This window comes from Hirundo rustica, chromosome 13, assembly GCF_015227805.2.
Source record: "Hirundo rustica isolate bHirRus1 chromosome 13, bHirRus1.pri.v3, whole genome shotgun sequence".
Classification (NCBI taxonomy): Eukaryota; Metazoa; Chordata; class Aves; order Passeriformes; family Hirundinidae; genus Hirundo; species Hirundo rustica.
In genome coordinates this window covers 10218780-10246570 of record NC_053462.1, presented here as the reverse complement: position 1 = coordinate 10246570, position 27791 = coordinate 10218780, and the positions used below count along the sequence as shown (strand labels likewise).

Genomic DNA, 27791 nt, shown 5'->3' with positions numbered 1-27791 from the left:
GTAACATTTATTAATAACATTTTTAAGGTGATAACTTAAGAGTCATAAGGAAGGGGGCTGTTGTCAGTAAACATACAATGAAAAGGTAGTAAGATTTTTCTATTAAAGTATGACTAACAAGGCTTTTAACAGTGTTTAGCTCAACCAAATTCAATATTAAAAACATTTAAAATTGCTAGAAGTGTTGCAATCAGTTCTATCGAACTTATAAAACCTCATTTCAGTAGTCAATACTAACCTACTATTTATATAAAATTTTAAACTCCATAATTTTTGTAAACAAAGCACCTAAGCATTTGAAAGGAAAAAAGTTAGTTCACATCCCACTAAACGGCAGCACATGTGTGAAACCTCAGGCATGAAAAATTAGGCACAGAACAAGACAGAGCTTCCACAGCCAGCTGCTGAATACACTTATGTTGCCAAAGGTCTTTTTTATTTATACGAATTCTGTTATCACTTATAGCTGAAAATTTAATAAATCCTCCGTGTGGAAGATTTCAGAGACAAAGAAGTCATCTTACATGGGTTTGTGAAGCTTCTGAGGGCTTTCAATTGTACATGACTTTGAATGAGTTACGACTTCTTTATCTGCTTCAGGAATTTTCAGAAACTTCTCCAAAACCACTCTGAACTTTGGCAGATACTGGGCTTGTCAAAGAGCAATAACACATCAGAAGACACATTTTCAGTCTGCTATTAAAACATTGAGGTATGCTGTAATTTATCATGTAATGCCAGTTAAATAAAACAGAAGATGACCACTGTGTTCTGAGGCTGTCAGTTCAAGCTCGAGTCAAGGGGGGAACTACTAACATACAGAAACTGCTTGTAATTTCTGTTTTCTCAGGGAAGCTGCAAACAAGGTGAGTTATCTTACCCGTATCAACTGGCACCACGCTCAATCTCTGTGAATGGCAACAACTGATATCCAGGCTGTCGGTTTGTCTGCTCCCGACTCTTGCAAACAAAAGTTTCAACTTGATACAAATTAGGTAAATTTGTTAACTGCCAATACAGATTTTCAATTGCTTTGATTAACACACTTCCAAAGTAAATCTAGCTAAACTAGATTAGATCAGGGTAAATTTTCCTGAGCTGACATGCCCCAAACTGACTAGAAATTTATAGAGGTGACCTTCAAACAAAGGAGGCACTTGCATGAGGCACTGCAGGAAACCTCCACTGCCACTGCCCAGCATATGCTTACTCAGTTGTTTTCTCCAGGGTTCTTGAACTTGTACTTGCTATAGGAATGACATTCATTTAAAGAATAGGAAAAATGTTTTAACAACTACCTGACATTAACACTAAGTGAACTCAGTGGTCTCCCCTTGTTGCCTTCTCCAGTTTTCTTTGGTGTCAAGTGTTAGCATTACAGCTATACAGATTTTCTATGCCTAATCCCCCTCAATTTGCAGTTTCCTGAAAAAAGAACAGGTGTCAAACTCCAACTCTTCTAAATGCAAACTAATGATTTAAACTACTTCTCCTTTTCCCAAGTCTTTAAAAGCAAAAACAAATTAAGATTAAACAAGTTAAACACATGCATTTGTCTTAGCTAACACAGGTACTAATAGCACTATTCAAAACTGGTTTTTCTATCAATTGCAAAGAATTTTCAAAAATACTTAAAAAGTATGGTGCAGATGCAAAAGGTAAAAAAATAATATGTCCTGTCTTTCCCTATCCCTCTGAACTCATCCACAGCCAAATGAAGACCACAAATACACACCTACCCTCAACAGGTGAGAGAACCAGGCCAGTATTAACATTTCATCCCATCCCTCAAAATAGCACTTATTGAGCAAAAAACCTCTTGCCTTTCACACCATCTTGTCTGTCAACTTTTCCAAGAGCTGCACAGAAGTTTTCAGGACCAAGTGTAAGTACCTCTCCTCTTTTATTATTTTTAAATGTTTGGAAATGTATATAATCCAAAGACTTGCATCAAAGCTTAACAATTTACACAATTAAGGCATAAGCCAGTGATACCATGAGGAGAGTGGGGAGGAAGAGATCACCAACCCACACTCAATTTCCCCTGTTATTTATTTTATGGCTCACAATGCACATCAACATATACACCATTTATTGAATTACTTGTAGTAATGGAACTATAGTTTCATTCTTCAGTTGCTATAGTTACATTACTATCCAATTTTGCATTCAAAATCTGGAAAGAAATTCTATGAAGGGTACTTGATTTTTTTTTCCTCAAAGAAACCTGACTGATCTTAATCAAGACTTTAAAAGAACATTTCACTTAAGCTGATATGGGCAAGCAACTTTTACAAAAATATACTGTATAGAAACACATTTGGAAAATTGCATAGAAAATATCCTTTTATTTAAGTCGAAATAAGGCACGGTTTTACTAGCTATTGTTTGGCTGTAAAAATGCAACTCTATTTTGATTACTTTTATGTTATTAACAATATTTTCCATAAAAATATAGGTGCAGGAATAAAAAACCCTTTTACACACAGTGGGAAACATTCCATTGTAAAATTTCACCAAATTTACTGTAATTCAGCTGTCAAAAATTCAAATGCTATTTTAAATCAGGATCCCACATTTTATTGTCCTCCAGGCTGTTCAGTGGCTGTTGCTGTGCTTTCTTCATTTCCTGTGTAATCCAGGTGTTCCATCATCTAAAAAAGAAAAAAAAAAGGGGGGGGGAGAAGAAATGGCTCTTTATAAAGAAATACTGCTTTACCCCATTGATCTAAAGTATTTGTTAGCTAAGAGAAATATAATTAAACACGTGTTAGAGTGCATTTTAGCAGCATACATTCAGGAGGTACTCTAAAGATCAGAAAAGTATTTAAGCCAAATACTCAAAGTTCTATTAGCTAATGCTTTCCACTACAAAACGATTCTCCAACCAAGGACCAGACCCTCTACAAGAAAATAAACTTGTGAGTCAGAAGTATCGCAATTATTAAATACAGAGAACAAAAAACAGTTGGGACTAAGCAAATTTTTCAAAGATACGGCTTGCAAAACTGGAAGTAGACTCTAGGATCTTACCTGACATTTACAGGTAGCAAGCAATAGCTTGACAAGAAAAGACTAACCTTCTCTTTTCATGGTTGTAAAGGCTATCTATATTACAGTTAGTCAAAACTAACTGTAGTGCTCACATTTCTTTGTAAATTTTCCTTTTATTTCGGAAAGGATAAAGGAAATGGAACTGTAAAGTCCTGCATCAGGAGAGATCCAAAGCAGATTATTATACAGACTGATTATACTTGGAATTGATGTAACTGATTAGATTGTCCCAATAACTCAAGACAAATCTGTAGTTGTCCTGACTAAAAGCAGCCTGTATCCCTATCCACTGTTGTACTGCTGGAGGCAATGAAGCCTCTGGTTTTCCCCCGGGACAGGACACTGAATGAATTACAGAGGTAATGCACACGTTAGTGTGACAAACTCAAACCATCAGTTTGAGGGCTTCAGAATTGAGCATAATTAACAAGAGGCCAAGAACTGGACAGTTTGGGTAGCTGATAGCCAGAGAAAGAAGACACAGAAATAGTACAACTAATGCTGAAAAAACAAAATGTGTCAAGGAGCTCATATGCCCAGAGAGGCAGGATTATTAGGACAACAGAGAATGTTTTAAGCATCAAAAGGCAGAAAAGCCTACTTATGCTCTTCCATAGCAGCATATCCTGCCTGTCTTTCTGTGTAACAGCTGCTCACTGTGTGGGTTCTGATCTAAGCTGGGCAGATTTCCACACAATTATTTTCTTGTCTTACTAGCACCTGCTCAGAACCCTTGCCAGGACAAAGCCAGGCTCTGAGACTGCTGTGTTGTACACACTTTAGTGTGGTATAATTCTATGTACAGGGTAAAAAGACTTGTTCCATTAACTTCTCTTCTTCTCTAGTTACGACCCAGCTCTTTGCCATCACTTCCTTTATGCCACTAGAATTGTTTCATGGAAAGTACACAAACATACCTTATCAAAAGCACTTTTGCTTAAACAAGCTGTTTCACAGTTCAGCCACACCAGCATGCTGGGCAGTAAACCCAGATAACAGTTCCAAAAAACAAGTCAGTGGGATTTGGGAGAGGTTTAGGAGAGCCCAGTAGCCACAATATCAGTCTAAGACCAGAAAAGGTCTTTCACAGCCCTCCCTTCACGTGTCAGAATCATGGCAGTAAGAACTAAGGCAGGCACCAGTCTTGCCAACACACTTAAGGACTGAGTTAGGGCAGCAGCACACACTCAGTCCAGCACTGAATACCCAGCTCTTGTGCTAATGACAATCTTGCATTTATTTCAGTATATCCAGAATTTTCCTCAAAAATCCACATCAAAAGCCATCCAAAGCAAAATACTCCCTACAATTACAGAACTCAAACCATCCCTTTGAAAGAGGATTAAAGTATTCGTTTCCAGAATAAAACAAGAACAACCTCCCCCCACAGTACCATATTACATCAAGTCATGCCATAGATCTTCCTTCAACCTAGGGAGGATCATCTAAGAGCTGGCATAGAGAAAGTAATTTTGCTAAGCATTTTTGTACAGTCTTTTCCTATTAAATTGACAAGATGCTTCTAGAAATAAGAGTTAAAAGTATTTGCAATAATTCAGTGTATTCCAAAGTCAAAGATTCTTCTGGTAATTCTATAACACTAAGCAGCAAAAAATGTACTTTTTTCTTTGTACAAATGCTGGAGATAGCACCTGTATTTCAATTTTAAAGTCTCCACTTAATAATCAGATTTTGAAGTTAACTTTAAAACTAAATGCCTCGTAAAATTCTAAGGGTGTTGGGGGAGTGTTTATACAAATGTTTCAAGGCTAACAAAGCCACACCAGCCCATTTTTAATCTTTCCTCCACACAGAAGGACAGCCCACAAATTAAAGCTGGGGACAACAGGTGCCTCTCTAAAAGTATGAGATGGCATTTAAGGACCTTTGTCCACACACATCTCTCTCTCCTGTGGAGATCACACTGTGGATTCTCTCAGGACAACCCCTTCCTCAAAGCCTCAGCAGGAGCTGCAGGAATCTTTATGATAACCAGCTGCAAGATGAAGGCACCTTGCTACAATCCTGGACAAAGTTGTTGTTTTAAGCTAAGAACAAGGCAAAGCCACGGTGCATTGTGAAGAGCTTATCAACATTTCTGAAGTGGAAGAGACTTAGAAGCTTTGCTCTCACATCTGAATTTCTGACAGTTCTTAAGTGGGAGGTGTTAAGACAGCTTTGTAACTAAAACATTTCTGTTTAACCTATCTACTAACATGGTGAACTATTAAAAACAAAAACCAGCAAACTCACCCCCCAAAAAAACACTTCAACAGAGCCAAACCAGAAATGGTAGTACAAATCTCTCCCTGTAGGAGCACACAGTACCTATGCACACAGCTGCTTGCAAGATTCATGGCAATAATGTTGCATTCATGGAATTCTTAACAACTCTCAGGTATGATGAATTTGCAAGTATCTAAAAATGTGATTATAAAACTTACTAAATAGCAGGTGCATGCTGTGTAACATGCCAGCAACCAGAGTGGTAAGAAGTGCTAAACACTTCAAACTGACAAACTCCAACAAGTTGCAAGACTACTCCATGTAGAAGACTTCATAGTTGCATTAGGCCACTAGATTTTCCATGATTTTGCTAAAATTATTTCATAGATCGCACTGATACAAAAAACAGTATTCTAAAATTAAATTAATAACTGGAAAATAAGTATGAAATTAGTTTATCATGAAGGCATCCATGAGGAGTATAAGCACTCCAGACACCTAGATAAACCTTTATTTTACACTTCAAAGCAGCAATACTGCCAGTTAGGTGGAAGGAAAGTAAGAACATCACTCTTCCAAGAAATCTCTGCACTTCAGTGAATAGCTGCTGTGCAGCAACTCATTACAGCTCAGGACTACACCATAAAAAAGCCACACAGAGCATAACTAGAATTTAAGACTGCATCTTTATGCAGAAACAGAAATTACCTCAGCTATGAATTACGGGACCTCAGAGCTATCTTGGGGAATCAAGTATTTGTCATACTTACAAAGTAGAAACTAAAAAAGTGATTTTAACAAACCTACCCAAGAACTCGAGTGTGCACAGCAGGACAGAAGAATTCTAAGTCATAAAAATAGTCTGGCCATCTGCTTTCAATTTGCACTCAACCCCTCCCACTTCCTAATATCATCTTTGGTTTATATCTAATTTCTTTATTATTAAAGCTTTTTAATGAGACTTAAATTGTTAAAGTACTCTTTCTTAGAAGAAAGGCGCTAATGAGAAAAGTACTTTTCTTTGAGAATTTAAGACACTGTAGAACTCACCATCTCAAACTGTCTTCAGAGCAGACACCCTACGCTTTATAAATACATGTGTAACTCCAGCAACTATAATTCAAGATTATATTTAAATGCTTAAATTCCACGTGAAGCTGAAATTTGAAAGCTGTGTGGACAGCAAAACAAACGCCATCAGTGTTAGCAGTCATGGGCTGCTGCCAAGAAAGGTCAAAGCTCGTGGCAGTGAGGCCACAGGAGCCGGTCCCAGTCCCTGCTCACCAGCCCAGTGCAAGCAGTGCAGACAGGACAGGGTGAAGGACAGAAGGGCTGCAGGCACGATTACTAAAGGCAAATTTATAATGCTCAGCTTTGGAACGGAAAACAACAAAATAGTTGTTTAGCACTAAAGCAGGTTTTCACATCTATGCAGTGACACAGAAAAATCAGGTGAAGGACTGCAATATAGGTAATAGAAGAGGAACTAACATCAACTGCAAATATTTGAAGACAGTCCTAGGGTTTGGGAAGTTAAGAGAGTTAAGAAGCATACAAAGCCTGCCTTCAGGCTTAGGAATCACAGCCTCACTGCTACTTAATGTTATGTTTTCCTGCACTCCTTTAAAAAAATAAAAAACCCAAAAGACCTAAGTGTGAATACAGATTTGTATCTTGTTTTCAGTTCTACCCTCTTCTATTCAGTAATTCATATAAAATTAGGAGGTAGATGCAAAAAAGACTGAAAAGAGGAAGCAGAAGGGGAAAAAGAAGAAAAAAACCTGTAAGATGATTAATAAAGTCGCATTAAAAGAAGGCCATAATCACACCTTGTAGCAAAGGCGTCCTGGAGGAGTCCGATACCTAAATAAAATTCATTCCATTATTAAAATCATATACAACAAAACCAACAAAAAAATCAGAAAAACCCCAAACTCCAAAAAGGACTACTATAATGAAGTTTAGTCTCCTGATGCACTGTACATGCTCTTCTATTCTTAGGACACTTTGCTCTGACAACTCTGCAAGGTTTTTCTGTTCCCACAAGGGCAAAGCAAACCTCTACACAAGTCTGGCCACCCTTGTCAGTGGAGCAGCTCTGCTCCAGCCTCAATCACTGATGGAGCAAAAAATTGTCTTCTGACACCTTTCCATAGCTTTCCTCCTCAGAGTGAGCACTGAAAGCTGGAGATTTCAACCCCGGAGCTGTGTGGGTTGGGGCTGTTTGGGGTTTTGTTTGTTTGCTTGGATTTTTTGCATGTTTGTAAGTTCAGTAAGGACAGTTCAAAATACAGTTTTAGATAAGAAGGACAACATATGAGAAAGATCAACCCTGCAGCATTTCAGGAGTGCAGCTTGAATAACACTCTGGGAACAAAAAAATTGTATAAAAATATTCTTCAGAAAGTTATAGAGAAAAAGAAGTTAGTAAAGTTACACAGACCTCAACTGTAGGCTCAATTATAGGGGATGGTGGAGTGAGGATTGAAATCAACATTTTAAATTGTGCTAGAAATGAAGTCATCTGACTCAAAACAAGCTGAAGTTCAGAGCAGTTTTAATCCTTCAGTTGAAAGGATATGAAATAATTACTATGGCAACATAATTCTTTCAAGTATGAGTTTTGCTACAAGAAGTGCAAGAAATTTCTTGTCACTAAGGAGACCTGCCAAATTTACTTAGGCCAATCTTACTCAGAACTCAAGTCAGGAAAATAAATTGCAAAGTGTTTTCCCCACAACAAACCCAGAGTTACTGGGCTTCATAAATGTGACCTTGTTTATTTTAGAAGAGCAAACAGGCACCAATTTATATATAAATGCACAGTAAACCAAATGAATTCTGACCTACAGAGGAACATTTCTATTCACTGGACCTATGAAAGGAGGAATTGATTTTGTAAACAAAAAGACAGGGTATTTAGTTAAAGCTGAAAATCTCCTGAGTAATTTCACACCTAAGCCGACCTCCAGCTGAAGCAGGTGTAGTGTATTAATCAACAAAAGGTAGCATTTTGCTGGTACTACTATAGGAGCTGATGCCTGTAGTTTTACCTTTACAAAAATTACTCTCAACTTCCACTGATCCACTTAAACTTTCCAATCCAGAAGCTGAAAAAGCAGAAGCTGCTTCTGTCCACCATGAACTTGACACCCAGCTTCCCCCAGAACAGACTATCCAAGCTCCAAGTTCAACGTGCCCTAGGGTATAGGTGATGGTGCCTCAATTCAAACAATACTGAACTTAGGTCTCAAGCAAAACATGGAGCAATTTGAGACTGCTCTGTCTTTCCACAATGCCAGCTCAAGGGCTACTGGCACACCCAGTTACTACAGCAAGTCACAGCAGGGAAAATGTGCACATGACAACAGGTGGGATTTTAAGAACTGCAGCTCCTGGGTAATGTTAGACATAACCAAGGGGGAAATATAGAATATCCAAGAGAGTGTGCCCATAGTGTGTGCTGTGATAGGAAACTCTTATACAACCCAGCTATTTTGTTCCTAAATGATCCATACAATCCTGATGATGTAGGCCATCAGTGATGCATGGAGAGTTTCTGAAGTTCTAGCTGATCCCAAATTTTTTGGAACTGCCTCTAATACAGAACTAGTGCAGTTTGGAGTCTGCATGCTTAGTTCAGTGACTCATGACATCAAGATGATAGATGAGGAATGTTAAAATACAAGAAAACATTTCAAAATACATAGAACAAATTACTCTTCCTCCCTGAGTACTGAACCAGCTATTTCACCTACCTTGAGCTTTGTTCTGCCATGTCAACTACTAGACTAATATTTTCTAAGAGTAAAGACTACTTTTCCTTATTAGTTCCAGAAGATCACAGAGAACTCGCAAAAACTGGATTGCAGGTGATCTATCACCAGTTCCCAGAGAAACACATACTCAAAGAAATAAACAACAGAATACTCAAGGCCTCCAGCCTACCTGGTAACTGCTTCCTTTCCAAAACTTCTTCATCTCTTTGCGCCTCCAGGCAACGAGGGAGCTTGTGATGAGTGTACATGGTACAAGGTAGAGAAGGGCAGGCTGCCCCATCTTCATCAAAGCCAAAACGATGAAAGTCAGCACCATGCCGACAGCATAAGCTATAAAAAGACATTCATACAAACACCATCAACAACAGAAGAATTTTTAGATTAGGTCAATCATTTAGTAAGACAGAATTTTGTTTTAAGCAATATTTTTCTTGTTAATATAACTGAAGAAGAGACACAATAGGCTGCTCTGTATTTGCAAGATTTCTCAAAGCTCGCTACCATAAAGAATAGTCACCTTAAGTACAAGTAGGCACGCTAAAAAGAGTTGTTCAAGAGATCCTTGACAACGTTGAACCTTATCTGAAGAAAGCCACCTAGATCTGCCATTTTAAAAAAGCTACCATGAAATATCACAATTTACCTATTGTGCAGGAAATGTAGTATACAGAAGATGATCTTGTTTGAACATCAAATCTTCGACAATAGGCAACCAGAAGCCCTTGAAGGGAAAACAATTAAAGGAAAAGAATTAATGAAATGTCATTATTTTTTTTCTCCTCAATTTTCCAAATGAAATCAGCATAAAAGAATTTATAGTAAGACTCCCCATTGTGGTATTTTATCTTCTTCCAATATTTTTTCTGTAAAGGCAAGAACCAGTCTAAGAAATCCTACAGTAAGTCTAGAAAACCAAAACCATAATGAAAATATGAGCCAAGCTAGCTTGGAATTAGAGGTTTGGGGTTTTCAAGCAACTTAATTACATTGTGCTATTTTCAGCTTTCTAATATACAAGTGTAACAACCTATTTTTAATACTTTTCTTCAACAGGATTCTAATGCTCACTCTTAACATTCAGCAATTTTGCCTGCACATGCTCAATTAAAGATACTTGCTCAAGACTCCAATTACAGCCAAATTCAGCACTTCTGAGAAAAATGCAAAAACATTTACCTTACCTCTAATTACATAGTCTAGGATATGAAAATCCTACAAAGTCACAGAATATTTGCTTTCTGTGAGATTTTAATGATATTTACTCAATACTGACAACTCAATTTACCCACGAGACTTGCATTTACTCAACCCAGTACAACACAAAATAAACCTTTCACTATATAAGTATTCTATAACATACTGAGCTTTCTTACTCTCCTCCGGCTTTTGTTGTATTCTTCACTGACTGATGACAGCAAACTGCTGCATTTGATTTAGTAATTACCCTGTGAATAAACTCTGCAAGTAAGCTGAGAACAAAAACCAAAATATTTATTCATAAGTTACAGCTACCAAAAACATTTGCTCACCTGGGACAATAATGTCTCCAAAACCCAACAATGAAAAGGGCAAGTCACAGAGTGTCGCTGCAGAGTGTTCAAGTCTAGGCACTCTAATAACCACGGGTAACTGGAAGACATTATTTCAGAAGCCAAATAAATCTCATCTAAAGCATTCTGGTGTTCTGGATTTTTTTTTTGGTTGCTCGAATTAATAAACAGTTTAAATATAATTAATTTATCATTAATGCAGACTTCAAAATAGGTAGAACCTGAAGTAAAAACCAGAAACCAACATAGAAAGTAGATAAAGCTTAAGGCAACTGGTAAGCTGGAATTTCAGATTTACAAATAATACGCGCACACGGAAAAAAAAAAAAGTTAAAACAATATTTAACCATATAACGGGAGTAACAAATCTGGATTATTAACCTAACTATAGAATACTGATCAACGATATCCAGGCCCTAAAGAGAAATTTGGACAGTAAGGTTTTCCCCAAAAGAACAGTCTTTTCAGAGGAAATAATTTAAAAATCCAGTATCTGAAATACAATCCTTACTTTCTCATGGGGAGCTGAGCGTTCAGTAGGGACTTCCACCAAGTTTCCATCACTCTAGGATCAAACCCAAGTCAACAGGCATTTAATACTTATAAGAAAAGAGCAGAAGCTGGCTATATTTTGTGAGAAAGTTATGCCGAAAAGCACACTATGAATTAGCTACAGAGTCAGTGCTTTAATGCTGCACGTATTACAACGACTGTTCATACCTTTTCACTGTTTCCAAAGGGACCAGCTGCAACTTCAACCATTATACTTGCCCCATTCTGAAATTAAATTTATTTTTCAAAAGTTAGTGGTTTAATGAATCAAAACTTTCCTACCAGATTTACAAAAACTGCTTGTACCCGCACTTACAATTCAGGATTGGAAAAATCCTGAATATCAAAGGGAATGCACTGGTACTGTACAGTATTTTACTGCATTGTGTGGCAATAAAAACATGTAGTCCAGCCTAAAATAATGTTAAAAAACCCCAAACAACAAGTCCACTAGATGTAGCTGGAATTTTAGATAAAAACATGTCAGCTTTTTCTGCCATGAGCTCTCTGCTTCAAAATAAAAGCAGGTGAACATTTGCACACAGTTCATACCACACTGCAGAAAGCACAAGAGCTTATTCCAATAAATGAGTGTTTAAAGCAAAAGAAGGAAAAGAACTGGAGGGCAGGAATTTCTCATGATCACACTATCCCTCACACTAACTGGGGATGGTTTACTTTTGACCATGTGATTTGCCTTAAAAATTTAGGCCACTGTTGTCTTACATGGGAAAAAATGGAAATCAGCTTTTCCACCTTGAGAACACTGCACTGACCTGTTAAACAAAAATACTCTCCCAATAACCAGACATTTTTGTTCTTACAATAAATTCACAGACATACCTTTGTGATAAATGGTGTTATGAAGACAAAAAACACATCATATAGAAGGAGAAGGCCAAGAAGTATTACACAGGACTGGCAAAAAAAAAAAAAGAAGAAAATATCACTGTGGGTTTTCAAACATCATACAGCTAGATTCTGGTACCATTACTGTACCATGTGTTTTAGTCTGGCATAACATTTGGAGCAGGATTAGTTTCTTTTAATAATTATTAAAAATAGTAAATACTATGGGTTTTAATATGTATTTCTTGTGTATTGAAAACCTACTTCCTGAACAGTAAACTTGAAGGTTCATGGCAGTGGAATATTATCTTAAGGTAAGCAACTTACAGTACCTTGAAGTTGGGCATTTTCAGTGTTTTAATGAAGTTTAGGCAGAAAGCAACTCCTAAAATATCTTGCAAAATCCAAGCCCACCTGAAAAAAAAAAAAAAAAAAAAAAAAAAAAAAAAACAGACGATTTTTACAGGTTGTTCAAACTGCTGCTGGAATCTAGATTTTAGCAAGGAAAATTTCTCAGAAAGCAAGAAAATAGTTTTTCAGAATTACTGCTACCAAACCCACAAAAGTCCTAGTTTCAAGATGGTCAATTTATACCAGCTTCTGATCACAGACAGATAACTGTGCTGGTAATGGCTGGGATAGAGTTAATTTCTTCACAATAGCTGGTAAGGGCTTTGTTCTGGATTTGTGCTGGAAACAGTGTTGATAACACAAGGATGTTGTAGTTACTCCTGAGCAGAGCTATTCCCTAGGCTATTCTGCACCTCTTTTCTTCTGTGGCAATCCTTAGCAATCAAGCTAGTTCTCCCTCATCTTCATAGTTTTTTATAACTTCAAATTACCACACAGCTCATTTGCATTGCTTTGTTCTCTATTACTCCCATGCTTGTTAAGCTTCAAAATACTTTCATGACTTTTTTGAAATTGGCACTGGAGTTTAGAAGGATGCTGCACTCCAGGATTAGCTGTATGCTGGGAAGTTCATTAACACCAATTATTCACCTTACTCTTAAGTCAGAAAGCACCACTTACCTATCTTCATTTCGAAATACTGCCCAGACAACAGCTGCTGCTATGCAGAATATAGCAAGAAAAATAAGCCTCACTTCAATGGTTTTGTTGGAACACGTAATCCTAAAAGAAAATAATTAAGTTAAAAGAGCAAGCCTGCAACAGCCAAGACACACACCTGCGCTATCACACATCCTTAAGCTGACAAGGTGTTCTCAACCCAAGAGTTCTTCTTTGCCCATCTGCTCTGTACAGATTCAGGTGGCATTGTTCTTACAACTGCAGCACCAATCCTTTTCTGGGCTGCACTAAAAACACACCAAGAGGGGCTTGGATGGCCTGTCCTCATTCTAGCAAACACATCCAGGGAATGCAGCAAGCAGATGAGTTTGTTTAATCCACTTCTGTCATGTAATAATTCCACCACCTGAGCCATGCTGGTGAGGAACAGCTGTGTCATAATTGCAATAAATGGTAGTGGTGAGAAAAATTGATTTTAAGAAACATAATACAAGATTAAAAATGAAGTAACTATGTATTGCAGAATTGTGAGCCAATATCCATTTCTACCACACATTCAATTTTCTGTGACAGGTTTTGAACTGATAACTGACAGAAGTAATGCCTCTCCTGCAGCTGACACAAATCCTGCTCTTTTATACTTGATTATCACCTTTGATGGGCTACTGGATTACCTGACATGAGTATCCTACACTAAGTAACTTGCAAACCACATGATTCACATGGTTCCAAGTTCATAAGCACTGTTCTTTTGGGGAAAAAACCCCATTTGTTGCATTAAACATTCAGTGAAAGAGTGAAAATTCAGGGAAGGAAAACAGGGACGCTCCCATGCACCCTAATACGTGCAGGATATTTAACTCAGAGTGGTAAGAAGCACGTGTGTGTGCACTGGGAACAAACCACCCACGTGAGGACTGGAAGCACGACCTTCTAACACGGGTGACGTGAGCAGTGTGCTGTCTATGCTGGAAGTTAAAAATTGGCAGGTACAGTACAGGTTAAGAAGAGGGAAAAACTCCTCTGCTGCCTACAGCACAGTACTTGCTCCAGACAGGATCAAATGTGCAGGATCCCCCCCTTAGAGAGGTCCTCGAAGAACAAAATAAGCACATATGACAGATAACTAGAACTTTGTAAAACCAAGCTCAGACAGCCAAGCAGAGCCTTTCAAATTACAGAATGCTTTCAAATAAAAGCAATACAACAAATCTACAACTATTTTAATTGTTGAGTATGCTACAGATACCTTTAGTATTTATTAAAGCAGCTTGTAATTTTCTTCTGTAACTATCCCACACACTAAAACCATACAGGAAACAATTTGCCAAACTGTTCATGTATTTTCATGCTTTGCCTTGAGTAGCAACCAGAAAATACCCAGAGGAAAGCTGTCATTTTTAAGAAGTGAAAAGTGCACAATACCTGCACTGCCCAAATGGGATTTGTCCTATTAATGCCGCAAGACAGTTGTACAGACTCATCGCAGATGCCAGGCAGAAGACTGATATTATAACATAAACTAAATAAAAACAGTGAAGATGGAAATCAGTGACCAAAACCAAACACAATAACATACATTTGATATTTTGTGTCCAAGAGGGGTCTGGAGTGGCAGTGGGCGATGTGGTTTAAGGGTTACAGTGACAGTACTGAGTAGACAGCTGGGCTGGATGATCTGGAATGTCCCTTTCAGCCTTGAGTATTCTATGAGTCCATGATATAAACTGTTAACAGTTAAAGCAGCGCTCAACCACAATCAGCTGAGGATAGAAAAAGCTGAATTCTGAGTGTCTCTGCCATGGCAAAGTTTTCATCAAACAAAAACTTGACTCAGAGGTATCAGAATTGCTTTCTAGCCAGATCTTCACCAAAAAACTACAACCAAACACCAAACCCCAACTAGCAAAAAATCTTCTCAAGCAAGCTCTAAACATAACTAGGTTGTCACAGCCATCCTTCCAAGAACATTGACATAAATCATATATTATTTTTTGCTCATCATTAGTCACCTCTCTTCCACACGACTTCATTCGGTACAAGCACTGTCAAGGCAGTCTTTGTAAGATAGCTGAAGAAACCTCTCCTTTAAATGGCAACTGCATCCTTTCAACCCTCAACTCACACATGGAGAGAATAATTTAAAAAGTTACATTCCTTTTAGTTTAGAAATCTTGCTTTTTGGGCTTAAACACTTCATAAGATCATGCAGAAAAATAAGTTAAATCAGATTATTCATTGTTTCTTACCTAACCATTTGTAGAAGAAATAAAGCAAGACCAGCATGACGCAACAGATGACAACAAACAAGATAACTGTTACAGGGGTGAAAGTAACATTTTCTTCCTTCTTCCACCGGGTTTCTCTCTCCCCAGGACTCGCTACTGCTTTCAGAGTCTCACTGTTACAAGGAAACAACAAACAAATTTACCTCAGATGACATATTATGAATATGTTTTACTATGACCAGAACTGATGGTTATAGAACATTTAGACTGACAAGATTTCAGTTTAGTATTTCACACTATTATTAAACTTAAACCCACAGAAAATGGTATGGTTATTGTTTGAATTTCTCTCCACTTTTTAATGAAGATATGCACTTTCAACCTAGCAGAGATCCCAAGGAAAAGATTCTTAACTGCTTTCCTTTCCAGTGGTGTGGTAATTGCCAATTTTAATGGAGCATCCCCAACCAATACCCTGATACATGTCAAGAAAAGTAGTACTACACTCAAACTTCTTTTCAGGATGCTCTATTAGTGCATCACCTCTGACGACAAAATTTATTGGGCTAAATGTAGACAATTCGATAAATATGCCTACAATAAATCAAAATCATAGGTATTGCATACTCATGAAGCCTCATCTAGACACTAAGTGTCTGCAAAACCCATTCATCTTAGCAGAATGAAGCTAGCCAAGTACTAGTTCTTTTACTCTTACACCTGATAATTACAGAGTAAGTGAAAGAGAGGCAGTATAATAGGGGATATTCACTGAAAGTAAGATTTCTGTGCATACATACTCCATATTTATACCTCAGCATGCAAAATAAGGAGACTTAAATTGCTGTGTTTTTTCTCTGAGCAGAAAGCCCTTCTACTCTTTAGTACAGACCTAGTGCAAACTGCCCATCAGATAGCGTGTTCCTGAGGAATCCCAAACGCTGAATCCAGCACTGAAACAGCTACCTTCAAAAGAGAATAACCCACAGGAGCAAGGCACCTTGTTAGATGAATCACCTTCTCAGAAGACATGCTTTGAATAAGCAGCTTTTTTAAAAAAATAAGCTTGCCCTAGATTTATGAAAGAGCACTCTAACTAGTTTAATAAATTACATCTAGGTATTTTTAATATGGGAGACAGCACCACATTTTGTTATTTTAGCATTCAGCGCAGCCACGCCCTGCGGCACTGCAGGGTGAAAAAGAAGCATAATCAGATCCAACTTTTAAAAAAAGAAACGTACACCCCTCCTCTCCTTCTACTTCTTTAATCTCTTTAAAATAGCTAATTTGCGTAACTGTGGGAAAAAGGAAGCTGTTGTTATCACATACAATCCTCTCCTTGTTGTTCTGGGGAGCAAAGCAGCAGAACACCACTGAGACCCTAAAGGTAGCAACACACACTGCCCCATTTAGCACACACAGCCACCCAAGAAATACTAAGAATAATGCCATGCTCTCAAAGGCCAGCTACAGCCAGTTTAACCACTTAAAGCTGCACACCCCTCAAGGACAGGGCAGGAACCCCCAGTACCCCCTGCTTCCCCTGCCTTTGCCACATTCTGCACTGCCACTCCCTCCTCCTCCACAGGGACTGCTGCTTGTCCTTGTCCAGTCCTAGAGCTGCTGCTGCCTCAGCTCTGTTGCTCCACCAGATAAAACACAAAGCTGAAGCAGATTAAGCCAGGCTGGACTTTATCTGGAGCCAGCCAGATAACCAAACTGTGCCTCCCACTGCTCCTAGTGACAGGAGTGCTGCACAGCCAGCTGGGATGGAGCAGCTGTGCAGATCCCTGCCAATGCAGACACTACATACACCATGTATTCACCTCCTGAATCACTGCACTTGATAGGTGTAACTAAAATACCTGATTTCTATCATGGATATATATTGGAGAATTATGATGCTGGTTACAGAGTGTTTGGAAATTTGTCAAAATGCTAACTCATGCCTCCTCCTAAGAGCTGCATTATCCCTCAGGGACTTAAAATCAATGCCTGAGGTTCCTCAAAGACTTCTGGTGATGTTTCAGAGGTTACTCAGAGTGCTCAAACGTTTCATGACAAGGCAGTTAACTGCACTTAGGTCTTCTAATTTTTTAACTACGAACCCAAAAGAAAACCATTTCTCACTGATCACAGTGACCGTTTTCACAAGCTTTGCTGTCCATGTAATTTAAGCAGTTCCATTTAACAAACTTACAGTTCTGCTACTCCACTCCAGTAGCCTCCCAGAGCCACTGTAAATACAGCAATTAGGAAGATGACAACCATACTGTAGTCAAACTCTGGCAAAGGTGGTGAATACAGAGTCACATTAACTTCATTTCCAAGCACCTGAAATATAACATACAAGTTGGTTCATAAGGAGAACAAAGAAATTATATTGCTGATTTTCCAACAAGATGTACATCATGATTTCCTGCTCTTAATCTACACAATGCTGAGAGGAAGTTTTCAACTGCACAAGACATGTCATATGTTCGCCAAGAAGCAATGCTTTCCATGCTGCCTTTCAGGATGGTCAGGTTTGGATACAAGTCTATTACTACTCCTGTGTAAATACAGAGATACCACAAGAGAAAGTGGTACCTCTCTGCATTCTTTCCACAACTCTCTGAGAAGCTGTGCCTCTAGCCCAATGCCTCCCCAAAATATACCAAGTGCTATCAAAGACATCTGCTCTGCAGGAAAGCACATCTAACTCAGTCACCTTGAAATACGAGATCACAGGTCCACTGACCTATCAGCAGACCTACCTCTAGCTCTCAAACCATAAAACTCCATTCAGATACAGACCTGAGGCTTCAGACAGAACACACCGACAGCTCAAGGTGGCAGAAAATTATTTACCAACAGCTTCACATACAAACATGATTTGAGATGGATTCAAATGAAAACAAAGCAATTTTACGCTATTTAAAAAATTTAAGACCTAAGAAAAAAAGCCAATCAGCTGAAGTACGCAGGAGAAAATGGGAGAAAACACTCAGATGTAACTGGTACTGAACTGTACAAAAATATTGAAAGAAAAACCAAGGTGTTTTCATTTGATTGAAAGGTGAGATTTAAAAAAAAAAAGGATGATAATTTGACAGGAAATAGAAACTACTAGGGAAGACAAGTTTGCTGTTGCAGTCAAAGTAAGCCCAGACATCTAAGGTAATTGTGGAGTGAGAACAAACTTCAGAGATGCAAAGAAAAATCCCAGATTTGTTTACAGTCTGCATGTAAGATAAAAGCAGGAGAGAAAAGAACAAGCCAGACAGGTTTGGCTTTAGAAAGATCAAACTGGCACTAGAAAGACTGAATGGGAAGCTCAGTAGTGGAGTGGAATACAGTGGCCACATATGAAGAAAGCTGAATCATTTCAACATCTGAATTTTCTAATTACAGATAACAACCTTTCTGCAGGCTAAAGAAGTCAGAATCATTCTTTTTGCCTGAAGTTATGGAAGTTCAGAAAACAAGGAATAAAATCAAATTCTAGTGAAACGCTGCAGTTGTATGAAGTAGAATATTAAAGGGGGAAAAAAACCCCTATTCAAATTACAGAATCCTCTAAAAAAAATCCCCAAACCAACCAACCAAAAAAAACAAACAAAAACCCAAACCGCACATGCAAAACCCCAAACAAACACCAACAAGAACCAAAAAAAAAGAGAAAACCCTAAGAGGCCTATACATTTTTAATATTGAGTTCCAATGGATCTTAATCCAGTTTTTCCTTTAAGTTTCATAAATCCTATAAAGTATAATTCACATTAGAATCTAGAGTAATTATTTCCTTTTACTCCTATTATTCCTCTCTTCACTAAAAACTTCTTAAGTCTCAACTTCCACAGGGAGCACTAGAAGGAAACAAACTGCATCAGGTAAGAAATCTGCAAGAGAGCTGTCCACTGACTAAAAGATTTGTAACACTCTGCTATTGCAATGAAGACTCTTAACAGACCTGGCTCTAATGGTGAAGACTAACAGAGATGATTCACTTGTCAAGTAAAAAGAACGCTTATACAAACTACTTGCCCTCAGACTGGTGCTGTCTCTCTCTTCTAAATAAAAGGAGGAAGCTGGAAGCTTTAAAGAGAGTTAAACAAGAAATGCAACTGTAGTAGGAAGGGTACAATGGCTGCTGGATTCCAAGCAGTGCATATCATTCAAAATAACAGCTGTCAGTGACATGATGGAGGGCTTTGACAAAAAACTAGAGCAGAACCAGGAAAGCTCACTTCTAGTCTAGGCTGTGTTCCTCACTACTTTTATGAAGGCAGTCTCACTGTAAGACAAAAATGAATTCTTTGATTCAGCAGCAGTATGAGACATCACCTGGCACACTAATCTACAGCAGAGGTGCTTTGGTGAGTTACTCCAGCTGTACAGAAGTGATTCTACACCACACTCCAAGCATAACTGGGCAATAAAGAAACACAGAGAAGATCCAGACCTAACTTGCCCTAGCTCCTTTACATGTTAGTGGGGCATCCTAAAATCACTCAAACAAGCAAACAACACTTATCTGACTCGAAGAAACAAATCTGAAGACAGAGGACAACCTGAACCCAACTACAGTACTTACTGAGGCTGTGACAGTCTGAAGACAGCACAAACCTTCCGTGATGTCAGTGCTCAGCAAGTGCCTATCTTTAATGACAACAGTAAACAACCAAAGTCCTACAAATCTAGGCAGTGTCAGTTTGCATACTTACCTAAGACAATCTCCCATGGCAGCTCTGAAGATTAAGAGCAGAAATGGTGAAGTGAGCTTGCAAATTCAACTCAAGAAGCTAACACTACACAGTGCCAGCCTCTGCAATCCCAGAAAAACACGTGCAACACAACTCCTGCTTAGCAAAATTATTCAACACTAAATAAAAAAACCGAAACAACAATGCAATAACAGAAAAAGCCACACTGAAGAAAAGATACTGTTTCCCTTAAAACCCTGTGCAATATTTTGTAATCCTAACATTACATGCCAAGGAAAAGAAACTCCAAATACTCCCAAAACAAACTCCCCTGCTTATAGTGTAGGAGATACCACAACTGCTGCATTGTAATAACAACCATTTGGCATCTCACCATCAACTCACCAGCAGAAACTCAAACTACACTGCCTAACCACTCTTTAGCTGATGCTAAATATCAGTCACACTATACAGAGGGAGCTTATCATCTGGCAAAGGCAAAAAAACTCTCCTCAGTCTTTCCTCAAGATCCAACTTGCTCAGGTGCAGCTTGCCTGAAAGCTCTGGTGCCAGTAGCTACAAGCTGAGCAGTTGTAGTTTCTGCACTAAAGGAACAGCTCTCTGAGGATACAGCTCTTCTCGTGTGTCAGGCACCTGCAGCTGTATCCAAGTGTACTGGAAGACAGCTTATCTTGCTCAGCAGGAAACTTCTAAGATTCTCCATCTCCAGTTAGGTATTGTGTTTCCCATTCTCAGTGTTCTAATCAATCAATCAATCATTGTCTCTTGTTCACCTGATTAGGAAGATCAGTACTTCCACAACTAATGTCCATCCCCTCTTAGAAATGAAAGCAGTATCTAAGCACATTCAAATCAGGCAGGTATCCAGACCTGACCTGAAATTAATCTATTTTTTCAAATACTTAACTTTATACAATCATAATATGCTGAAGCTCTGTCACTTACCAGCTGCATATCTACTATGTCATTATATCTTATAAGAGCAATTGGAAGAGTCACATCTTCAAAATCAGTCTTGTTATCTGAAATAGCAGACTAAAAGAGAAATCGTAAGTGGTAAGTATGTTGAGCCTATTTACAAAGTAGGTTAGATTCCTAAAAGCAGATTATCCTTTGAATTTCAGTGCATTTGTAGGAAGGTAAAACCCAAAAAGCTCATTCATCACCTTTGTAAAAGGTTAATAATTAAGTCACTTATTAACTTAAATCAAATCAGATGATTCTACTAACACATCTGGATTTTGTGATCTTGTGCTTTTATAATATTACAAGGGATAATCAAAACTGTTTTTAATTTCTATACTTCTAAAACAAGATGAACCTTCTGTGATGATCACACAAATGCATAAATTGTACATACACTTTGCAGCTGCAATGGAGAACAAAAAAGCAATGAGATGTCACAAGATCTTTTTGTTTTATTTCCAGTTTTGGATTACATTTTCCTGGCTTATTTTTATCACACATCTAAAACAGTATCACCTAAGTTTATACAAAGTTCAGAATGCACTAAAATTAGGGAATGGTAAAGACAAGTATTTGCATTCAGAAAGGTGTTTGAAGGTACAAGGAACATTTAAAAATGCAGCTCAGCTGTAGCTGCTCTGAGCTGGTGTAAGCCAGCATTGCACAGCACAGCTCTGTGGGGAGGGTAAATGACTCGTGCTGGAATCCCACACGTGGTCAGGGTCCCCTGCTTTTGGGGCTTCTCTCAGCTACCCCTGCACAACATTGCATGGGACCAGACCAGACACTATCTCAGTACAGAAGAAAACTGTTGTAACTCACCAGCCTAGATTTACTGGCAATCAACAGCATTTTAGCACCCAAACTTTGTGCAATTTTTGCTTTCTCCAAGAAAGTGCAGTTTCCTCTCATCACTACAACTGCTTTGTCTTTCATTAAGCCAGAAGGAACCTCAGATGAACTGCAGAGGACTGTAGAAGTCAGGTTTTCTAGAGTGCTGAAAGTCTGCGGAGAAAGAGGGAGAAAAGGAATGTGATTAAAGTAGGAAATTTGACACTACAAACAAATTAATGCAGATGACTACATTACTATGCTCTTTAACTGGAGATATGCCAGGAAGAGGTGTAACACAAAAGAATGATTAATTCAGAAATATAAAATCACGGCAGCAGCTTCTGCAGCCTGCAATACTGAGGGACATTTAGAGCACCACAGAGCTGAAATAATCTGGCTATTTCTAAATGCAATTTCACAGTAGTTGGTATTGTAATGTACACATAAGAAACTGATTACACAGAAAAATCACTACTTGTAGTTCAGGGAAATCCAGTGTACACTCTGTGATGTTTCCAGGCTTTACAAGCCAAAAGAGCACTGATAGATACAACATAACCAGAGGTACAAAGTACAATGCTTGTTTAAAACCAGCTGTTCAGTCTAATCATGTATTACTTACATCATCTTCTCCTTATTTCAAAGTTTAATTTCATATTTACAATTATCTTGAAATAATTGTCAGTTTTCTTTGTTTGGTCAAGGCATCTCAGTGGCCAAAGTGGCACAGCAAAGACATCTGGGGCAGATAAATGATTTTTACTGTGTCTTACATTGAGTTGGTCTGCAAATGAACAAGAAGGGAAGGCAGAGTGCCTTGACCACTCCCAAACACAAAGTATTTCCTGATTATAAGAATGCCTGAAGAAGATTTATTTCTGCCTCACATCAACACACTCAGAAAGTATAGCATGATGGTACATTTCAGGTAATCTCCTATTACACCACCTGTTTTCAAGACAATTAAACAGTACATCCAACTGATGAGCCAATATAATAAAAAAGTTTCAGAAGCTTAGCAATTTCTGTAAACAAACAAACAGAACTTTAGTTACTAAATATAAAACTTAGATATAAGGATAACATCCAAAGGAAAAAAATTAACAGGATAAAATGAATACATAAACACTTAAATAAACGAACACATAAATACAAAAACTGGTTCTAAGCACAGGGAGAGTATTCCCTTTGTAAACTCTAGAAGCCAAATCTTTAAAGAATAGAAATGTTCACTATAGAATTTTTTTTTAGTGATTTGTGAGGAAGGGGACAACATGAACCAAAATGGCAAATATTCAGGGTAGCACATATTTAACTCAAAGTTTTGAAGACCAGTTATAGCTGACTCAAATTCATACTGCATTCCAGTTTTCTTTGAGTATAACTACAAACTACTTACAGCATTGTCCAAGGTTTTTGGAAGAGATACCCAATTAGAATTGTAAATGATGCAGTAATCCTTAGTTGCTGGAGGCACTCCACTTCCAGAGGCATGCAGGATCCCCTCATCAGCAGCTACCTGCAAGAGATCACGGTGCTCTGAGTTACAGCAAGTTTGGAATATCAGTTATGCAAACATTCTTCTAAAAAGCTTAAGAGGAGAAAGAGCTGTTAGGAAAAAAGGAATTTACTCAAGTCATAATTTTACATAATGACTGATTCCATGAGAGATGGGGAGCTTGAGAGCAGGTTGGAAAACTAGTAAGGATTTAATTACTATATAATGTTGCTTATCCTCTTTGCAAATACAGTGGATTTATGACCTGTACAGTTCATGTCACCAAGCAGAATACAAGCAAGAAACCAATGCAAATGACTTCAGATTCTCTTTGGAAGGCACTAGATAAAGTGTAAAATTTTACATGTAAAACAATTAGAACAGAACGTGGAAGAGATGAAGTTCTAGAGTCCTCCTTCCTTGCAGACTCTAGAATTTTCCCTACTAATAAAGTAGGGGATGACATGTATCATATATATATATATATGTATCATATGACAATTCCCAAAATATTTTCTGTCAAGTAACTGTAAACACAAGCAGACCAACTAGTGTACCTTAAGAAGAATCTGTGTAGTCAAGGAAATACTGGTGTTTTTTCAGATTAGAGTCCCTCACATAATATGATTCCTGCTATTTACAAATGCAGCTGAATTTTAAAACTTCTGATAATGTTAGGAATGGATACTTCTCAAGCATAAATAAAGGTCAGGTATCTAAGTGGATAAATGAACAGACTAAAGATTAGATGCAGCTACAGCTATAAAGCAGTGGAAACAAATAAACATTATTTTCATCTCAAAGTGCCACTGTAAAAAAACTGGAAGATGTTCTTATTTCAACTGTTTGTCTTGAAACTGACCTCAATAGCAAGAAGTATCATCAGAGTAAAAAAAAAAAAAAAAAAAATCCTGCTGGAAATTTCAGATTTGTATAAAAACAAAAAACCACTAACATATTAAGCTAGAACTAGGCATGGATATGGGGGAGAAGCACAAACAGTTAGATACAAATGCCTTAACAGCACTAGAAAGACATTTCTTCTCCAGCTAGATGTGTACTCTGCAGCAAGGGAGAACTGGAGAGAAAATAAAAGCATGTGATGATATTGTTGCAGAGGTTTATGTCTGCCTGGTTTGAATAGCAAAAAACCTTCTTCAGAGGAATCCATTATATTGGCCCCAGCGCATGAACATCTGCTGGGAGAACTGTGTCAAAGGGCCTAAGCACATTAACTGTTTAATACAGAACAGCTCTTCAGCTGTAAGCTGAAATAAATTATTCCATGATTTATGATTAGCACAAAGATGATCAAGCTTTCCTCTCAAATGCATTCACCTAGAAGTACAAGCTAATGGTGAATTAAAAGCAGTAAAGACTTCAAATAGGTACAAACCCCAGAGGTTTACATCCATTAAAAGCTCTTTCTGCTTCACCAAATAGAATAGCAAGTGTTTTCTGGGTTCCAGGAAATCAAGTGTTAATACTACACAAGCGTAAACCTACCTAGAAGGAGTGATTACTTGCTTATTTGATATGCATGTTTTGTTTGGCAAGCTTCCCTTCTCTGGGGATTAATCAGGGCACACAATTCGTCCTCATGAGGCGGAGGGAGGCAGGACCTGAGCATGACGTGTACCCACACCTATTCATTGCCGAGCTCCAGAAACAGCACTTAGAAGTTAAACATTAAAAGAAATGCTACATGATGCACCTCACTGGGAACATCCCCAGGGAAATCCTCTTGCATACAGCTAAAGTCCTGTTACCTCCTGATCACTTCTCAGTATTCTTTCACAACATACAAGGGCTACTGGTCTGGGTAGGTGGCCTTACAGTCAGCTATGCCACTGAAAAATTCCTACTCTTGGTATACATACAAAGCTAACACTTCTCACCAAGCACATTTTCAATCTTGTTACCTAAGAACAAGACTAAGTGTGTGACCACGAAAACATCTCTTAAAAAGATTTAACCTGCTCCCCTAGGCTGATTTGCTCTGGCATAAAAGCATTCCCACATGGAGGAGAGGCTTGACAGCTATCCTTACCTAAAGAGACATCACCATCTCCTTTCACTTCAGGTTCAGTCAATTCCCAATGGCCCCTCACCTCCAAACAAATGCCTTCCTATTTCTCACAGGTTCTCTTATCATATTTCCTTCCCTTATCACCTTTAAATTTTTGTTGTACAATTTCTTATCTTTAATAGAGAAGAAGCCTCATTCTGCCTCTTAATCCCTAATATTCCAAACACATCCCTGTCACCGCAGGGATATAAGCCTGGGCTGACTGCCGTGCTTTGGAGTGCACCAGTAACTCCACCACACAGAATATAGGAAATCAGATGAACCAGTAGACACAGAGACCAAACTAAGCCTATATTTACAACATCCATCACAATCAGCATCTAGATAAGACATAAAGAAACTCAAAGGCACAGACTAGGGAGAAGGTAGTCTGTATGTAGCAAGTGACAACATAAAACCCACAGAAATATGAAAAGGCAGGGAAAAACTAGCCTTTAACAGAACAACCATCATTTTGCTGTTCTGCCAGTGGCTGTGTGACACACACAAACCAGCCCTTCTCCCTCCCTCCAGGCACTGTGACCCAGGAGAACAGGAGCCCACGCCCAGAGAGCAGCAGGGATCCTTCCCCAAACCCAGCTTCCAATGCTGTTAATGTCAAGAGAGTGCTCCTCAGGCAGAATGACCTGGTCCGACGCTCACCACTGCTCCAACTGCATCTGTAGAGCAATGAGGCAGGACACAGGGCCTGGAGTCTCCTAACAGGGCAGAAACCCCTCCTCTTGTCAGCAGCAGCAAACCATTGGGTTAGGGAGCAAAGCCACTCTTCAGAAAACCCCAACACACTGGTGACAGCTACGTGGGAGTCAGGAAAAGCAAGGGAGACAAGTTACTTCCCCCCGCAGGCTTTCTCAAGGTACTAACATACTGTGCTGTGCACCTGTTGCTGAGCATATCCAGTGGTGACTTCCTACATAGGAAAAAAGTATTCTGCATCCTGCCTAACCAAAACAAGATAGACTCTGCTGAAATTAAGTAAACAAAAAAACCTCAACAACAAAACAATTTCGTAGAACAGCAGTTAATGCATACATGTCCTTTATACTGCCTAAGCAGATTATGGAGGTTGTTGACCTCCCCATTCGGCAGAAGGTGATCTGCCAGATTTCCACTGCCAATGCACACCTGTGGAGAGGGAGAAGCTGCAAATATGTGCCATACCGATACCAAAACTGAAGTAGCACGACACAAAAGTCGGGACACAAACACACTGGGAGCTTCCCCCTTGCCCGCAACCAAATTGAAACACCAGGTTTATCCACGCTAGCACCCGTGAGATTTGTTCTCTCAATTTCCAAGGCGTAACCGGAGCTGGCCCGGCCTGAGCTCCCCGGGCCCGGTGCGGGGAACCGAGAGGCCTCTCCCGAGGCGCGCCCAGGAGGCCCAAACCCCCCGGGCCACACTCCAGCCCAACCCGGTCCGAGGCGCTCAGAGGCGGGGGAGCCCAGCCCAGCCGCGGGACACCTGCGAGGGCCCTGCCCGCGGCCGGCGAGCTCCCGGGAACGTGCCCGGGGGATAAGACGGGCAGAGGGAGCCCCTCGGCCGGCAGCGAAGAGAAACGACAGGCAGCGCCATCCGCCAGGGCCGGCCCGAGTGGCGCCGCTCGGCCCCGGCCGGCCCGGCAGCGCGGGCCCGCGTCCTTACCAGCGGGAGCAGCAGGGCCCACAGCGCGGCCCACAGCGGCCCGGCCGCCCCCATCGTCCTCCGCCGGCTGCTCGGGGACGGGCCTCGCTGGGCTCGGGCGCCGCACGCCCCCGCAGAGCCTTTCACCGGCTCCCGGCGCCGCTTCCTCTTCCGGCCGCCGCGGCCGCCGGCCCGGTCCCGGGACGCCGGGGGAACGGCGGGCGGGGGTGGTGCTGCCGGCGGGGCGGCGCTGCGGGAGCCGGGCGGGCGTGGAGCTGCGCGTCCCCGCCCCCGGGTGTCTTTGTGCCTCGGTGTCCACGGGTGCTTTCGCTGCGGTACGCGGGGGGGGGGGGCGTCCGTGGCTGCCTGCGTGTCGGGGTATCCACCCAGCAGCTCCCAATGTTTTAAGTACTGGCTCACTAAAACTCCTCAGAGCCTTTACAAGTAAGAGGAAACGGCTGCGTTTGCCGCACGTCTCCCGACACAAAGCATTCCGAGTGTTTCGCCTCGGTCTAGCTCTCGCAGAGCCATGGGAGAGAGGTGTGGTGGGGATAGCAGGATGTCGTTCGTGAGAGCAGCAAGTACAAGAAACAGCAAACTGTGACCTATAAAGCAAGATAGAGGAAGTTGCGTTGTTTGCTCTTGAAAAAACAAAACAAACACCAAACCTGCAAGTGCATTTCAGAAATGTCTTCCAGGTTTTGAGTGTATTAAAAGGGCTGTGATGCATCAGATGTAAGAACTAGCATGGATTTTCAGGAAGGAGTTGGGCTGAAACAGCTCCGTGATTTACCAGTCAAGG

At 39.7% G+C, this 27791-nt stretch overlaps 1 protein-coding gene across 4 annotated transcripts; it reads right to left on the bottom strand.

Annotated features, from left to right (window-relative positions):
* On the bottom strand, window positions 1–27173 carry SPPL2A (signal peptide peptidase like 2A). 4 transcript variants are annotated; one of them, XM_040077627.2, is made up of 17 exons: window positions 27011–27159; window positions 23179–23298; window positions 21768–21950; window positions 20925–21014; window positions 17474–17607; window positions 15292–15443; window positions 14468–14564; window positions 13043–13144; window positions 12343–12424; window positions 12005–12079; window positions 11330–11386; window positions 11121–11174; window positions 10589–10688; window positions 9703–9780; window positions 9229–9389; window positions 7110–7143; window positions 1–2654 (listed from the first exon to the last, which is right to left on the bottom strand). In XM_040077627.2, the coding sequence occupies exons 1-17, from the start codon at window positions 27062–27064 to the stop codon at window positions 2623–2625; spliced, it is 1605 nt and encodes a 534-aa protein (XP_039933561.1). In that variant the 5' UTR covers window positions 27065–27159; the 3' UTR covers window positions 1–2622. The 4 variants fall into 4 exon arrangements, with proteins under 4 accessions (XP_039933561.1, XP_039933560.1, XP_039933563.1 ...); XM_040077626.2 differs by lacking the exon at window positions 7110–7143 and having other exon boundaries at window positions 27011–27173; XM_040077629.2 differs by lacking the exon at window positions 11121–11174.
* Window positions 27174–27791: the final 618 nt, after the last annotated feature.